This window comes from Phoxinus phoxinus, assembly GCF_949152265.1.
Source record: "Phoxinus phoxinus genome assembly, chromosome: 3".
Taxonomy (NCBI): domain Eukaryota; kingdom Metazoa; phylum Chordata; class Actinopteri; order Cypriniformes; family Leuciscidae; genus Phoxinus; species Phoxinus phoxinus.
The window spans coordinates 45,973,525-45,992,424 of record NC_136878.1 but is presented as its reverse complement, the minus strand read 5'-3'; the positions used below and the strand labels follow the sequence as shown (position 1 = coordinate 45,992,424).

The 18,900-nt window shown below is 37.9% G+C and overlaps 1 protein-coding gene across 2 annotated transcripts in view; it reads left to right on the top strand.

The window, feature by feature from the left end:
* Positions 1-18,900, top strand: part of astn2 (astrotactin 2) — a 506,843-nt gene that overhangs the window by 210,104 nt on the left and 277,839 nt on the right. For both annotated transcript variants that reach the window (XM_079606411.1, XM_079606410.1), the window contains one exon: positions 8,771-8,872. In XM_079606411.1, coding sequence (XP_079462537.1) covers positions 8,771-8,872 — 102 coding nt within the window. The remainder of the gene's footprint in view (positions 1-8,770; positions 8,873-18,900) is intronic.

The following is an 18,900-nucleotide window of genomic DNA, read 5'->3' as shown; positions in this document are numbered from 1 at the left end:
AACCAAAGACATCTAAATAATCCAAAAAATTAACTTGACAAAATTACCTAGAAGAAGAAAAAAAGAAACTGCGTAATACTGTAACACGTTTATTAATGGTGTTTGCAAACTCAAGCATTAATAGGGTAAGTATAAGGATTACAAGCAAAAAAAGGATATTAAAATGTGTGCAAAGCAGTGTTCTCGAGTGACACCTCAAATATTGCAGCTTTTAGAGGAGCTTTTATTTTCTAAGCAATCAGACTTACAATTATTATTCAAATGCAGCTCGGCTGTGTGAATGAGTGCACAGGCAATTACTGGTGAGTGTCAGTCATATATTTGTCAGTGCATTTTGCAGAGTGCATTTGATGTTTCATCCATTTGTAGAAAATAAGAAAAGAACGGCCCGGTGCATTAATATGCCCGCTCTCCTAAACGAGCCGTTAATCAAAGTTTGAGGACACGCATAAACCTGATGAGTGGTGTAGGAGTCGATGGAGCCGTAAACATCGCTGGGACCCGGAGAGCTCAGCAATGTGCACCCATGATTCTGGAGCATAAAATCTGTCAGCTTTATTTGTAGTCCACTTATGATGACTTCACTGGCCCTGGCCTGAGGTGGCTGCTTTTATGGCAAGTCGTCTCAATCTATTCTGAATATTACACGTTCTTGCTAAAGTGTCATGGGAGATAAAATTAGCAATTGTAATATGGTTCCAGCAATTATCGGAATCCAGTGGCTTCTGTCAGATCATATTTTGTGCATATTGCTCCAAGAGAAATTGCTTGGTACATACTTGTTAGGTATGTGTACAAAACTTCATATCAGCCTTAAGCCTTAAATACATGAATGTTTCTCCAATTATTATCATGTATTCGGGTTTTTAGCAACGTGTATCTATATCTAGCACGGATGGATCTCTAGCGGTCGTGATAATATAAAACTCACCTTTTGGAGCTTGGAAGGGTACAGTTTGTGCAGATGTTTTTATACCATCATCACTGTCCTCGTCAGAGCTCATTCCCCAGTACAATCAGCATCTGGCTCATATTCGCGATCTCAAACATATTCTCAAAACTATCATCGTCAACATCTTCAACTCGACAGCTTCTTCACCAGATCCTCCATCAAGTGACAGTGACACTAATATTTCATTGCGTTCAGTACTTGCTCGCTGAGCCATTTCAATTTTGCTGATGATATTTCCAATTCTTTTGTTTTCTGCCTGCGTTAACATGTATTGAATGAATGAATGAATGAATGATTGAATGAATGAGGCATTTATATATCACTTTCATATGTACTACTGTACACCCAAAGCGCTTTACAATCATATCAGGGGGTCTCTCCTCAACACCACCAGTGTACAGCATCCACTTGTGCAACGGCATGTATTCATGGCTGTAGTGGCTCATGTTGTCGACCAAAACCAAGGAATATTCATGTTCCCTACATTGATCCTTGCAGTGTTTTGACGATGATGGGGAGTAGCTTGGCAGTGATATCCTGAGAGTAGTTCTCTGAGAAGTGGTTTTAGCCAAAAAGTCGTTTATCCACATTGGGGAATCACTACTTATTTTTTCTCTGAAGCTGTAGAGATGCGCTGACCACGGTGCTGAATCTGATACACTGTCCATGGTGCTGAATCCTGGATTTTTACTATATTCTGCCTCATTTCTCATGAGAGAGAGAGAGAGAGAGAGAGAGAGAGAGAGAGAGAGAGAGAGAGAGAGAGAGAGAGAGAGAGAGAGAGAGAGAGAGAGAGAGAGAGAGAGAGAGAGAGAGAGAGCGCTGCAGGTCATCTTAACCAGCTGCAGTCTGTCCACATCTGGATGTAGATCACCTGCGGACTAAAGATGCTGTTTTGACAGAGCAGATTGTGCTGCACTAATTAGTAGAAATAGGAAAGTGCAGATAATAGAAGAAGAGCTGTGGACGTGTCTGCTTGTTTCTTAATGGAGATTTTGCTCTTTGTTTAAACCATAGCCTGTAAACAAATATGGGCGTAGTGTCCGTGACGTCACCCGTAGTGTTTCTGAAGAGCATTTTTGAAGCCCAAAGTGGGCGGAGCCGGCCGGCCGTCGCCATCTTGGCCGCCCGTCACTCCTGGATAAACGAACATGTGCAGCGAGTCGGATTAGCTAAGGTGACGTGACGCTAACAGACAGCAGACAAACGGCTAGTAGTCACATCAGCGGCAATCCACCTGTGACTCAAGTGGCCACACCCTTAATTATGCAGAACTTAATATAATTTAAACTGATGAGTTATAAAAAAATAATTCACCCGCCTCACAGTTGTCATGAAGAGCAAAATTTGCAATATAGACCAAAACCCCTTTTTGTACCAGGCTGTAAACATGTTTTTTTCTTCTGTAAAGTTGGCCATTTTAACATGGGGGTCTATGGGATTGACTCTCTTTTGGAGCCAGTCGATGAATGCAGTTCAAGTCACTTCCGTGTTGCATTCAAGAGAGAGATATTAAACTGAGGGCCATGCATGATAGTGTCCTTTATACATGCATCCAGTGGCACTGCTATATATAGTGCAAAGGCAGAATGGATGTTCGCTTTGACAAAACCGCAGTGCTGAATTGACCAATCAGTATGCATAACTGTATCTGTACAAAAAAAGCTTTAAAATGTATGTTTGCCAAAATGTATTAGTACACACAAAGCAAATTATGCAGTTCAATGGTTTATTTTGCTGTTCATGTAGACTCAAATGGAGTATCAACTCTCTAGGTGTTAAGAGGCAAACAGAGGAGGTTATTTAATCCCAAATGACTCCTGACTGAGGCTTTCAGCCTCCAATAGAAGCCAGAGGTTTGTTTTGATTTTCATCTGCACCGCTGGGTCACCGCCTGCCAAGAACCAGACGCTCACACTGCCAATGTCTGGATTCGATCGACAGTTGAATGCTGGGAAAACGACAGAACTCAAGCATTCAATGGAACATAAACACAGACTCCATTGCGTCTCTCAGCACCTCGTATTTTCACAGCCATCTGTCAAAGAGACAAAAACCCTGATTTATGGTTACTTTATTACACAGATCTGTATTTTATTAGCTGAGGAATGATTGAAACTTTGCCAAGAAATCATAATATTGCTCTGGAATCATTGAATTGCTTTCAGAGCTTTACGGCTGTCAGTCACCATGTGCAGATCCCAGTAGAAATGAATAATGCTCAAAATTGTCCATGACTTCTCTTATAAAAGACATATGAGCACACTCTATATATCTATCTATCTATCTATCTATCTATCTATCTATCTATCTATCTATCTATCTATCTATCTATCTATCATATTATATCATATCCATCCATCCATCCATATATCGTCTGTCCATCCATCCATCCATCCATCCATCCATCCATCCATCCATCCATCCATCCATCCATCCATCCATCCATCCATCCATCCACCCATCCATCCATCCATCCATCCATCCATCCATCCATCCATCCATCCATCCATCCATCCATCCATCCATCCATCCATCCATCCATCCATCCATCCATCCATCCATGCATCCACCCATCCATCCATCCATCTACCATCTGTCCGTCCGTCCACCCATCCATCTATCCCTCCATCCATCCATCCATCCATCCATCCATCCACCCATCCATCCATCCATCCATCTACCATCTGTCCGTCCGTCCGTCCATCCATCCATCCATCCATCCATCCATCCATCCATCCATCCATGCATCCACCCATCCATCCATCCATCTACCATCTGTCCGTCCGTCCACCCATCCATCTATCCCTCCATCCATCCATCCATCCATCCATCCACCCATCCATCCATCCATCCATCTACCATCTGTCCGTCCGTCCGTCCATCCATCCATCCATCCATCCATCCATGCATCCACCCATCCATCCATCCATCCATCCATCCATCCATCCATCCATCCATCCATCCATCCACAATTGGAAGTGTAACACTTGACAATAAACTTCAATATATGTATATTGTATAATGCAATAGTGCAACATAATGTATAATAGGCCATGTATAAATGGCCAATAGCCAGTAACACAGGAACTCTGCAGGACTTGTGACAGGAGATCTGCTTCTTCACCAGACAAGAGATTGTTTGTTTTCATTGAATGAAGCGAGTTTCTTGCTATTCTGAGCTCTATATGTCTGGGCCTCAAGGGATTTTTGCTTTTTTAAAGCGGTTTTGAAGCAGCATGGAGAGAGAGAGAGAGAGAGAGAGAGAGAGAGAGAGAGAGAGAGAGAGAGAGAGAGAGAGAGGGATGGATGGATGGATGGATGGATGGATGGACGGACGGATGGACGGATGGATGGCTGATTCATTCGTTCTTTGATTCATTCGTTCGTTCGTTCGTTCATTCACCCGTTCATTCATTCGTTCATTCATTCATTAATCTATTATTTAATTTGTTCGTTCGTTCATTCATTCATTCATTCATTCATTCATTCATTCATTCATTCATTCATTCATTCATTCATTCATTCATTCATTCATTCATTCATTCATTCATTCATCTATTCATCTATGTATTCATTCCCCTACAAAAAATACAGTAGATCCATGTATAATTGCATCTAATATTCAATCCAGCAGCACAGCTTTAGGGAATTCAGTCGTTTTTGGTTTTGCTTTTTCTCCAAATACCCCTGTTTGAGCAACAGTAATGAAGGTGAGTGAGGATTAGAGAGGGAAGCTGACAGAAAAGTGTTCATTTGAGCGGTTTGAGTCAAAGACATCTCAGGAGTTTATGCTACCAAAAGAGTCTGATAGAATTTTTTTTTTTTTTTTTTTTGTCTATTCTTACCATTTGCCGAGCTTAGAGAGACGTCTCCGGGATTCTTGGATCCGCCTCTGTGTGGTCTTTGGCGGAGAGGTTCCCACGGGCTTTCCTGATGTGTGTTTTGACTGTTTGATCCCGGGGATCACTCGCCTTAATCTCTTAATCATTCATGGAGAAAATCTGTTTAATCTCTCTGTCTGTGTGGCCGCTCTCTCTTTTTGCCTTTCTGAACCTAAAGACTATTGTTAATGAGTGCCTTTACTTTATCACACGGAGTCAGAACAGTGCTTCTGGAAGAAGGAAGAACACACACACACACGCCTCATGAAGATGTTACTGACAGCAGGAGAGACGATGCATAGCGAGACACTGAGCTCATTCCTCCTGGGAAAACACATCTAAAGTTTGGCTAAGTGAAGTTTAATTAAAAATAAGTTTGTCCTTGAAAACGAAAATCGTTATGAATTTATGTGAAACTCATATGTCATTTGACCTGGACATGTCTGGGTGAATCTGACAAAGATATTTCTGTTACACTTTATTTTAAGGTGACATAGTTACATTGTACATATTCAAATAAGTATGGATTAATATTAGTTAACTACATGTTAGTAAACGATATACGGTTGGGGTTTGGTTTAGGGTTAGTTACTTGTATGTTATTTTATATATAATATATGCTAAGACAATTAATCAAATAATCTAAGCCTTTTTTGAAATGACATTGCATTGTGACATCTCATGTCACAATGATTGTTTTTTGTGTATTAATTGATTAATTTACTTACTTAAATACTTACTACACTGTAAAACGTGTCCATGATATCTTAAAGAGGTATTTCTACCTGATTTAGCCCATCAAATATGTTTTGTTGGTATAAATTGATATATTTAGTTTGATCAGGGGATTTGACTCCTACAAGAAATTTGAATAAATCAATTAAGTTGAAATGCTACTTTTTTTAGGTTTTAGATTTCATACAATTGAACTTTTCCAGTGTATTTTACAGTAACAGTACTACAGTAATGAGCTGTTAGGAAACAGAAGATGTTCATTGTCTTGATTACTTTTAATGAGGCTTCATTGTGTTATTTCTTTTTTTTAGTTTTTGGGTTAAAATATGTGGAATAATATGAAATATGCCCTGGAGATTCATCCGCCTTCTGCGCTAAAACATTACCGTGCAACCAAAACCCTGTCAGCGCATTTCTCTTTCATTCTGCACATTTAAATACTCATTGTGCACGGTATATAATGTCGAGTAAATGTGTGTGTTGGTTGTTCAGAGAGTGTGTGCGCCCCGTCGAGATCATGTGATGTAAACGGATTGTGAGCTCCTGCTGTGACTCGCTGAGCTTTTATTCTTTCTTGCGCTGTTCATCATCCGTCTGACGTGTTCTGTGATTGCTCTATACTGTGGTTAGGAGAAAGCCTCTCGAGTGCCCTCGCTCCACAACGCTCACTGAAGTGTGCACTCCCAGCATGCAATGCAATCAAGCAAAACCACTCTTTTAATTCCAGACGCTCAATAATCCTACAGGCCTTGAAAGGAAACCTGCAGAAAGGGAAACTTCAGGAGCAATCTCTCCCTGGCTTTCATCACACATGCTAATGTTGTTTCCCTAAACACAGTTTGTCTGCTGAATAAACAAGAAACCCCGTCTGTTGAGATGTGAAAGGCAACTCTCTCTATTCATTGACGTTAACCTCTTATGAAGTGACCTTTTTTATTCATTCATTCTCCTCTTTTCATCTTCATTTCTATTTCATCGTCTCTGTTTTCTTCCTCTTTTAAGACTTTGCATTCAGAAGCTCTGATCCTGCGTTTCAATTTCCTAACGCACAACTAAACTAGTCGTTCTCCTGTCTGAGATCATGGATAAATCTGGTTTATTACTCCAGATCTTTCTTTATTAGCATGTGTGTGTGTGTGTGTGTGTGTTTGGGGTACTTGATTCGCTGGCAGACAACAGTTATTTTATTTCACCAACTTTAGCGAACATATGTACTGTAGATATACTACATTTCCCTTACACACTAAAAGCAGTGTGGATCATGACAGTTCAAACGCAGTAATGTGAATGAACACATGCAGCATTTCTAAATAAGCTCAGTGTAATATTGTGTTCTGTACACTACTGTTGAAAAGTTTGGGGTCTGTGACTTTTATTAATTTTTTTTCATACAAAATTAAAAAAAAAATATTCAGCAAGGATGCAATAAATTGATCAGATATGACAGTAAATACACGTATAATGTTACCAAATATGGTCCCACTTTATATTAAGTGGCTTTAAGTACTATGTACTTACATCGAAAAATAAGTACAATGTACTTATTGTGTTTATGTTGTATTGTAAAACACTTTTGCTGCTATTGCGGTGTGATACGGTAAGGTTAGGGTCAGGTGTGTTGGGATGGTCAAGTTTAAGGGTGGGTTAAGGTATAAGGGAAGGGTCAACTGTGTAATTACAAATGAAATTACATAAATTAATTACAGCTGGAATTACATGCTGGTATTTTTAAAATATAAGTACAATGTAAAAACATGTATGTACACAATAAGTCTATTGTATCAAATTGTTAATTTCAATGTAAGTACACAGTACTTAAAGCCACTTAATATAAAGTGGGACCCAGAATATTATTTAATATTCTTTTGAACATTCTATTCATCAAAGAATCCTAAAAAATGTGTCACAGTTTCACAAAAATATAAAGCAGCACAAATGTTGCAACATTGATAATAATGATAAATGTTTCTTGAGCAGCAAATCACCATAGTAGAATGATTTGAATGAATGAATGAATGAATGAATGAATGAATGAATGAATGAATGAATGAATGAATGAATGAATGAATGAATGAATGAATGAATGAAATGCACTTTATTGTGTACACTGTCAAATTTTGTGTTGGACTCGTGTTAATAACTCATGTTAAATTGACAAAATCATTGAAAACATAAACAGAAAATTGTACAATACACAATTTCTGTTTTAAATTGCAATAATATTTCACAATATTACGTTTTTTTACTGTATTTTTGATCAAATAAATGCAGCCTTGGTGAGCAGAAGAGACTCATTTATAAAAAATAAATAAAAATCTTACTGACTTCAAACTTTTGCACAGTAGTGTAAGTGGTATCAAATAAAGTAAGTTAATTAACTAACAATATTACCAGAATAAACAATTGTTTCACCATACCTACCTACTATCGGCGGGCAGACATTTTGAATTTTGTTCTCCTCCATGTTATTATTTGACAATATACAATAAAAATGGTGTGTTAATGACACACAGCAGCCATGGGAAATATGCTTTCTTTTCTCTTTTCTCTGGACAAAGCAGAAGTCTTAGAAAGACTATTTTGAATGTATATTAATTTTTCACAATACGATTTATAACATGCATTTACAAAACACTCAATATATCATGTTTCTTTTCTCACAATATCCCATCAACACATTAGAATTTCATTTCAATCACAAATCATTGATGAGTTTTGATGTGTATCGTATAATGACCAACCAACTGACCAAATCGAATCTTGCCCACTCGAATCACTAATTACAACAGGCATCGCTAACCACGAGTCCCTAAGCACAAGTTAGGTGACTGCAGTTGCTCTGCTGTTGAATTGGACGTGTTACACGTGTATTGAGCTCCTGAAATTGAATGTCTATCGTTCTAAGAGTCCAGATGGCGTCTCTGTGGAGCGGTGAGCTGTGACGGAGAGGGCAGCCCAACATATACTGACACATCACTGCTTTATGGATGTCACGGCATTCATTAAGCACAGACCAAACATGAATAATGCTTTCACAGCTGTCGTTTTGTTTTATTAGGGCCATTAAATGTTGAAATCCAAGGTGACATTGGATAGCCTTTGTCAAAGCGTGAATATAATAACTACACAACACTTGTTTGCATCACGAGATATTAGTATCTGTGAGATTACATAATTCTCTCTGTGTTTGTGTGTGAAGCTGGAGGCATGTTCGTCCGTCAGGGAGATTCTGGATCAGAAATGGAGGATGACACTCAACTCAAGTTTTACACGGAGCACAGGGGTCGTCGCCGCAGCAAAGGTAATTCATTTGACCATTGCACTATTCATTTACACCAGTCATTTTACACATCAAAACTTCATAAAGACGATCAGCTATACTGACTATTCCAGGCTTACAATATAGAAGCTTGTTTCTGCCACAGAATAAAACAATTTAAAAGATAAATACAAATTTTTATGTCACAATTGCGAGTTAACATCTTTGCGATTCTGCCTTTGTTTCTCAGAATTGCGAGATATAAAGTCAGAATTTCATGATATAAAGTCGCAATTGTCGCAATATATCTCACAATACTATGTTTATAACTCTATAACTCGCAATTGGGAGTTATAAAGTCATAATTGTGAGATATAAACTCGCAATTATGACTTTATAACTCCCAATTGCAAGTTATAGAGTTATAAACATAGTATTGCGAGATATAAACATGCAATTCTGAGAAAAAAAAGTCCGAAATGTGAGTTTATTTCCACAATTGCGAGTTTATATCTCACAATTTTGACTTCATATCACGCAAATCTGAGATAAAAAGTCAAAATTGTGAGAGAAAAAGTCGCAATTACCTTTTTTTTTATTCTGTGGCGGAGTCAAGCTTGTATGTATCTCTTGAGTCATAATTCATGTCATAATTCAATGTATTTTAATGCCGTCTTATAACGAGTGACATCTTATGTTACCTTCCACCAACATTTTTTTTTCAGTACTGCAATTCGATCATGTGCTGAAAGCAATGTGAAAGTGTGCAATGAAAGTCACAAGATGCACACATGTAACAACACAAACCTTTGCAGCAAACTCACTCGGATTCTTCCCAATCAAAAGCCACAGTCGACCAAAGACATGCAAGGAATGACAAGGCTGTTCATTCTCTGAAAAACAACGTCCTTGAATCACAAATGCTTGACAGGAATCTTTGAAATGAGCAAACACATTAAAAGAGCAACAATTTAGTGGTTTATTAGAGCCAAATTGTTCTCACACAGCAAGACTTGTCACTGTCGACATAACGGACATACCTCGTACAGTTTTAATTATGCTTCAAAATACAGTGCAAAATGTATCTCTTGAAATAAAATAAATCTTAATTGAATATATAGTTTCAGTATTAAAATAAATAATGATTATAATATTTATAAATAAAAACTAAGACAACTAAACGACACAATGACTAAAACTTGAACCAGAAAATATATCAAATAAAATCTAATATGAACAAAAACTACAATATAATATATATGATATCAACAATGGTTTAAACATCCACTATTTAATGCAGCAGTCGGCATCACGTGAAGCCAAAGTGGAAATGTATTTGGCTGGAATAAAGATCTGTGTATGCAAATCAGCTCGCCGTGTCTACATAAACGGAGGAGGGGAAAATCAGTCGCTTCCCGTTGTTATTTTATCAGGGTTGAGAGACAAACAACTCCTGGTAGAGATGATTAGCTCAGCGTGTCTCCTGCAGTCGCAGTCATCTATCACCAGCTTTCAAAACGGCCCGCTGAGAATTTATGACGACGCACAAAGCAGGACCTCCGAAGAGACGCACATCAGTGTTCACACTGACACCGCTTTCAGACCGCTTCATTGCACATGGTGAATTTAATACCCAAATCTAGCCTATAAACTATAACTGTGCTCCAAAACCCAGAGCAGACGGCATACGCTCGCACTCTTGCATGCTCTTTTGAAAAGGTAGGCAGTATTTTCTAAAAGTCATGAACATTTCCACCCAACGGAGGTTTATTGGAAAAAAACATGCCTTGTATTTTTGCAAAACTCTAAAAGCGTACCGACAAATCACTGCAGTTTCCAGCTCAAGGCGAGACACTACGGGTGAATAGGGTAAAATTTTTAACTAGCAGATCTCACCATGAAACTTTTCCAGTTGATTATCTACATTAAGATGAGAAAAAAATGTATTACAAGTTTTCTGTAATTTAATGTGTAAATATGCAAATTAGGGAATATATAATTAAATATGCGCTAATTTGCATATATTGAAAAAAAACGAAATCTGAGTATTGGATAAAGCCAGGTTAATTTTTTTTTCATTGTGTTTACATATTAAATGGGAAAACTACTTTTGTTATCCTGTAAAACAGAATGTACTGTCAATAGCCTTTAAAAAATGATTTTTGCCATGTCTTTTTGGAATAAAATGTTATATAATTCAGGCTAGGAATAACATATTTACAAATCCCTCTGTAAATGTCTTCATAATATAACTAGGTACAAGACTGGAAGGTTTGGTGTATATCGGTGCAACTGAAGTGGAGATTTCAGACTTGGAGAATGAGAGAAAAGTCATTTTGAGAAAATATTTATCATCAGCCAATGAGATTGCGCATTCAGCCCTTTTACTTTCACGATTGGTTGCTGATAAAAAGGAAATGACCATATTTGGTAATTTACCAACTTCTACGGAAGACTTTATTCTCAAAATGTTTCGAAAAAGAATGTTTTTTTTCACAGAGTTTTTTGTATATTTTTTTTCACCGATTTTTTTGTTGTTGTTTGATTTTTGTTGCGGTTCAGGGCTTCCGTATATAATAGATAACATTTATAAATATTCCAAACTAAATCAATTTTACAAAATTCCAGCTTGATTGGAAATGATCCACAATAAAAATAGTCTAGAAATAGTCTAAAAACTAACCAGCTAAATAAGTCAGCAAAGTCAGAAGGCTGGTTATCAGGATAATCCCAGTGGAAGATGTTATAACTACACCATTCTGCAGTCAGCATATTTCTCCTCTGATAGTCATTCAAATGTTTGTGTGTATAGTGACAAATGATTTTATTTCAGGCAACACATTTAAATGGCCTGTTTGTTTGTGTAAGGCTCTTAAAAACATGAAATGGACCTGTTTTATATTTTATATCTTGAGACTGTGATATTCGACCTCCTCCCACGGCAAACATCACTGCTGTTATTGCTCATAGTTCTTCCACCCACTTTAGTCTCAGTGTGTCCCTCGCCGCGTGTGCTGTGGACATGAACGAGACCTTAATTCTTACAGCTGGTGAGAGGTGCGCTGTTACACTCTTCTAAATGATCAGGCCTGCAAGTTTTACCTGGAGGATTGTAAAACAGCTAGGGGAAAAATACACAGACCAACATTAAAGGGGGGGTACAATGGTGTTTCATGTATTCAGAGTTGTTTACAGTGTTAAAGAGATGGATTCTCATGCTAATAATGGCCAAAGTTTGAAAAGTTATTTTGAACGAATAACAGAGAATTTCTGTGCTGAAAATCATACTTCCGGGTTGCAACACGTTTCGGCTGGTTTTTTTCTATCGTAGATCTAATGACGTAGACCAGAGTGGAACTCCTTATATGAGCATTGCTCTCGGAAAAGCGAAGCGCGTTCACGCACACGTCGACCAGAGGAGAGACAGACAGCGCTCATCGACGCGCTACTACCGCAAATCATCATCATCAGCGCAAAATAGGAATGGTTGATGTCAAGAATGTCTCCAAAAAAGTGTGTTTTGGGATGTGAGGGAGGGAAGTTTACCTTGTTCAGCTTCCCAAAGAACCCAGTGTTACTGGAACAGTGGATGCAGTTTGTATTTCCGGGACAGCAAAGGAGTTCGGCAAGTGCGGTTTTGTGTTCTGGTCATTTCAGTGACGAATGTTTTATTAACAAGGCCCAGGCCGTCGCTGGATTTGCAAACCGGTTGCAATTAAAACCTGGCGCGGTCCCAGTGATAAAACACCCCATTCATGTAAGTACAACGGTATCACGCGCTCCCGCTTGACTCTATAGCTCCGCCCACGCCCAGAATCAAGGACCTCGGCTTTTTCCGGATAGAATCGGAAAGCTGTATTTTTATTTTATAAATATGATTAAACTAAAGACTTTTGGGAGATATGAAGGACACACTATTACTCTATAGGTACTCAAGATTAACATGAGATTGACTGAAACTAAGTATTTTACCCCCCCTTTAAATCCAAGCTCTATCTAGAGACCATTATATATATTTATACTACAGGGCCGTTGAATGCTTGAATCTGATTGGTTGACGAACGTTCTGAGGTGTGCAATTATTTTCAGGGAACCGCACGGCTAAAGTAGTTCCGGCAGGTCTTGACCTCATTACAGTTCCATATCACTTCGCGTAGTCAACTGTAATAACGGACAATACGATACAATTCATAACAAGAAAAAGCTGCAGCCCCATGCACTTGATCTGCAATTTTCAATGTCTAACTTCACAATCAATGAAAACATGCAGTTTAATTTTAATAAATAAAGTAAACAATCCTATTCATAATCAAAAGAAAATTAAACTGAATATTTAAATAAATTGATAGTCCTGTTGCACGGGTTTTCGCAATTATTGAAGATAATATAACAAATAAATAAAATTGATAGGCCTATACTTGTTAAAAGGGCTTTGTGTTTCATTTATTAGTCTAGTCTACTGTCACTAATAGAAAAAAAGAATGAACGAATTAATTAAAACGAATTGAATAAATAAATAAATAATAATATTGACGCACATGCTTCTCTCTAAGGCCAGTTATGAATGTAATTTGATACTTATGTTATGGACTGATCATGCACGTGTTTTCAGCGCGTTCAGTCTGTGTTCACAGTGGTGTTTAAAATCTGCTGCATTCACAGTCAGAGGATGTTTTTAGTCGTTACGTGTGTATCCAGCATTACTCTGCTATCAGCGGCTCAAACCTCCGCTAACTCTAAAATGACGTTCTGGAATTAGCAACGGAGGATGGGTTTAGATGCGCAAGGAATTAGTCCTACATACAAGAGCGTTTTAATGACAAAAACTTTACAAACGTCTTGAAATACATCATCTGAACAATATTTCGAGGTGTGGTAACTGTAGTATAAGCGGAATAATTGACTCCAGACCGTTGAATTATTATAAAAATAATGCACACCCGAGGTGTAACGGCCACTCCGCTTCGCGTCGTGACCGCATTACCACCTCGGGTGTGCATTATTTTTATAATAATTCAACGGCCTGTCGTCAATTATTCCTTACATATTTGAGGAAGACAAAAAAAAAAAAGGCAGTGGTTTTTTCACAGTTATCTTCTGCACTGTATTTGCCATTGCAAAACTAATAATTTAAAGGAGTAAGAAAAATAAATTGCTGAGGACAATCCATTTAACAGCATTGGGTCTCATTCATGAAACATTCGTAAATATACGAGTAAATATGTGAGTGATTTGCGCGTAAAGAGACCTTCCCGAAAACTCTTCTCCTGATTCACAAATATTTTGTAAACGTCAGATGTGATAGTGAAATGTGTGTGTGTGTGTTAATGAATTCCAATCAGTCGTAAATGGGACGCGCGTGCACGCTCATTCTCAATTACCATAAATCCCGCCCATTAAATCCGACCGACAACTATATATGGGCATCATATTATGACACCAAACGAAAGATTTCAACATGTCTTCTTAAAAGCGAATGAAAAAGAAAAATGTATCATTATCAGATAATATTTTATTAGCAGAAGTTCATTCAAAACGCCACATTTTATTTTCAAGCGTACAAAGGTGTATCAGGTCCTAAAAAAAGGAAGCTTGGCAGATATTGCAGACGCAGTTACTGGAGTTTCATCTGTTAATCGAACAGTCCCAGAAGTGAAAAGAAAATGGTTCGACATGAAGCTCGACTGCAAAAAAAAAAAATTAGTTCACTTCGAAAAAATATAGCCCAGCCCTATTAAGCAATTCATGATTTGATTAAAGTGTTCCGTTTGCAGATGCTATTACTGGCTCTCATAATAAAAGTAAAAAGAAAAACCGAATGTAATTACTATATATATATATATATTTTTTTTAAATGCTGTGTAAATATGTACCCGATTAAGGTGAATTAAAATGCAGCATTATTAATGAGCAAAACGTTCGGATGTTAAACGCATATATACGCGTGGCTGGGAGCAGGTGTAGATTTCTTTCGTACCAACTAACATTTGGAAAATACGAACATTTTAATGAATCCAAAAATGTACGTCAGAACCACTTTACACACGATTTACACAAACATTCGTTCTGCTCGTGTTTCATGAATGAGACCCATTGTGTCTAAATCGAGCCGTATTAAAAGCTGCATTGGTAGAACTGGTTAAAACTTGTTCACTATCAAACCAGGTAGCTCTGAGCAAAAGAGAAGAACAGGGTTTATTATTGATCCTCAAGACCAATATTTGCTCTTCTGAGCCATTAATAGCCATGCATTACCGCTTATAGGATGTTGTGGGTGTACACACAAGGAATATATATATATGGAGAGACAGAGAAAAAGAGAGTATCTATCCTGTAGTATATCTTTGATTTCTCTGCTTGTTGAGCAGTGATTTTCAGTTTGAATGTGAGATGTAAAATGGTCCTTGATAAACCGCTCTTAGACAGACTGAAGTTATACTTTGAGCTTTACACAAAGCAAGCGAACAGAAGCACAGCAGAAATAAATAAGAGTGGGCTGTGTTTCTACAGTTGTGTGTGTATATTTATATGTGTTTGTTTGTCTAATCAGCGGTTGTCGTGTTTTATGTGTATGCATGAGTGTTATCATTGCACGGCTATTAGTGTTGCCGAGCGTTGTGTGAAAGATGCTCTCTATCATGAAAGTGTGAAGGACACGCCGCGAGTGTGAAGCTTCGTCAAGGACTTGCTCATTCACTTCTGAAAGCCACGAGAGAGTGTGTGTGTGTGTGTGTGTGTGTATATGTGTGTGTGTGTGATTCATATGCTGTTGTGTTGGTACATATGCTAATGCAGTCTCAGGTCTTTAACAGTGATCGCAGCCTGTTTCAAAGATGTGTCATTGTACCCCATTATTATTTAAGTGACTGCTAAATGACTAAACACTGCAATATTCCTCATATTATGTAGTTTCTTTATATATTAGTCATATATGATATGATATCATTATTTAAACACTACCTACACATTTTAAAGGGATTTATTTTGCACAAATATCAGATGTTGTGTGGTTCCCTCTCAGAAAGCAGTGTATTTTCAGCTAATGCTAAGCAAACAGTCAAACTAACACATGAACAGAGAGGCGCATCTCAGATTAGTGGTCCATAAACATTGAATATTCAATGGTGATTCTTGAATAGTATTTTGCCAGCGTTTAAGGGACACTAGCTAAGTTTCCATCCACTTGTCAATCGAATTATCTGAAGTTCGGTTAAAAAACTCATGTGAATAAAGCTGGTGAAAGTGTGTGTTTCCATCCAACAGCTTTAAAGTGAATAAAAAACTGTGCGTAATGACGTCACATGCTGTTTTGCGATCAAATTGGTATATCGAAATGATTTTAGGCATTTTAAGGTGTTTCCATTCATTTTCGCACTGAATCGCACAACATTCAAGCCAACATTTGCGAACAAAGTTTTGCTAGACAAAATGGATTCATTATTTATTCGGCCAATAACGTTTACATCAGCGTTTATCGCATAATTTTTTTTACAGTCAACGAGAATAGTTCAAATCACAGAACCAATGCAACACCAACACAGACACACACACAGTAAAGGCATTTTATTCCTGAGTGATTCAGTGTTGTTGAACACATCGGTTGAGTGAATAATACAATGACTCACTCAGAAAAACAGGTTTTGACAATGTAACGGTTTAATAAAAATACATCAAATAAAGTGCACAAGGTTTACTTCAAAGATTAAAAAGAGATGCAAGGCTTCAATAAATCAGTCTTCTCTTTCCACTTTACTGTTTTGCATTAATGTCATTGCATCAAAGGCATGTTTATATTTTCAAATGTGTCATGCTTATTAACATGCTAACATTTAAAAATATGTCCAACACCTTTATTAATCTTGTGTCAACCTTTACTAACAAAAGCAAAAATTAAAAAGTTGTATTTGTATTAACCAATTATAGATTAATTAACAGATATTAATGTAGTGGGTGTATTTCTCATTGTTAGTGTTATGCTGCGTTCACACCAAACGCGAATAGAGCGTCAAATTCACGTGTACCGCATCTAGCTTGACGCTTGAACATTTTGAATGCATTCGTAAAAAGCAAGCGTTTGAAGCGAAATTGACGCGCGTCCGAGCCGAAATCCGCTTCTTTTATATGAAACATATAAGTTAAAATATAGGAAACATATAAGTTAAAAAAAATTAATGACTCGTTATAACGTTGGTCGAACGACTTCTTTAATTATGTGAGTTTTTCTTCATCTCATTCAGAAATGTACGACTGCAAGTGTTCAGTGTCACATTCATAGTTAACATCTGAACAATGTCATTCCTTCTTTCACGCGGGCATTCAGTCATATTACAAATTTTTTTATTGAGGCCAAACATTTAAAATGGCATTATAATCTGAAAAGCGGGCCTGCCCCCGTTTATCACGTCACTTCACCACGTGACAGCAGCAAGCAGGCTCCTGATTGGTTAACGAGGCGCGAATTGACGCAGAAGTTCAGATTTTTCAACTCGGACGGCAGACGCAAATTCGCCTCAAACGCGTGAATGCACAAAAAGCACTACATAAAATCATTAGCGCGTAACGAGCTTAACGCGCCAGACGCTCAATTTGCGCCATTCACGTGAACTTGATGCGAGAATGAGGCGTATTCGCGTCTACCGCGCCGCACTCTACGCCTCATTCGCGCGGCAGGAATTATTTTTGCGCGTAACGCGTCTTTGCATTGACTTAACATTGAAATCACTCGCGCCTGACGCGCTATTCACGTCCGATGTGAACGCACCATTAGCTATGCATTACTATTGGGACCTTGCTGTTAAGTATTACCAAATAATGTTTTTTTTTTAAGATGCACTACATCACACACACACACACACACACACACAGTACCGGTATATCATGAAAGCGACCCAGTTACTCGTGAGATCAAGATCTCTTCCAGATGGTGACTTCCTTTCATTTTTGCTTATTTTGCACTTTTCTTTACCTGTGTCCACGTCCACTTGGTCAGCATCCATCATCTGTTTAAACAAAATATCTTCTTGATCTCCAGTGGAGATTGTCGCGGGCTGCACACTGAACGCTACATCTAGGAACAGATTGTTGTGGAAGAGACGTGCGATACTGTGAATATTGCAGTGTGAAGAAGAAGAAGAAGAAGAAGAAGAAGAAGAAGAAGAAGAAGAAGAAGAAGAAGAAGCCAGGTGTGACCTCTCAGAGGAGCGACAACTAAACAAACACGAGCATCTGTGAGATATGTGTATGCAGCCTACAGGAATCTCAGCGTCTCCAAGTTTGCTTAAAGAGAGTTGCTGTCACCCCACCAGGCCCTGATAACACGTATAACACTGAGCTGGGGATATCTTAGCACAGTTTCCAAGCAACTGTTTTCCGGCTAACTCTGATATATAAGTCATGTTGGATAATGATGAAAACTCATTATCTCTTTTTCTGCATAAATCAGTCACGTCTTAACAAGGACTTTTAAACTTAGCCAATTAGTGAATAAAACAAATAGAAAGTTTATTTGTTCGTAAAAGGGCTCTAATACATAATGTTGACAAGTATAAGATTTCTCAGATCTGGTGCTGGTATTAATTGTTACCTGACTTTATCCTGCAGGATATCCAAATAATCCGTTTTTAAAGGTGTGGTCGAGTATTATTTCACTTTTCTAACTTTAGTTAGTGTGTAATGTTGCTGTTTGAGGATAAACAGCATCTGCAAAGTTACAATGCTCAAAGTTATACAAAGGACTACAAAAAACAGCTGGTAGGAACTACACAACATTCCTCCCGGGTTTAGTGACATCACCTACCCTAAAATGTACATAAGCCCCGCCCCCTGAGCACACAGTCCATGTTGAGAAGAGGAAGAGTTGCTGTAGTCGAGCACATTTGTGAGTCAGCTCAAACTTTAGCATCCGTCTTTTCACATGCAATAGAAAGTCACTCTGTGTGAATCTCACAGTTCCTATACGAGCGATTTATAGATTATCATGACAGAATATGCTAATTGAAGATAGTTAACTCCACATCAGCAACATAAACTCATCAACTAACCATTCAGAGACGTTCTGTTGCTTGTTGTCA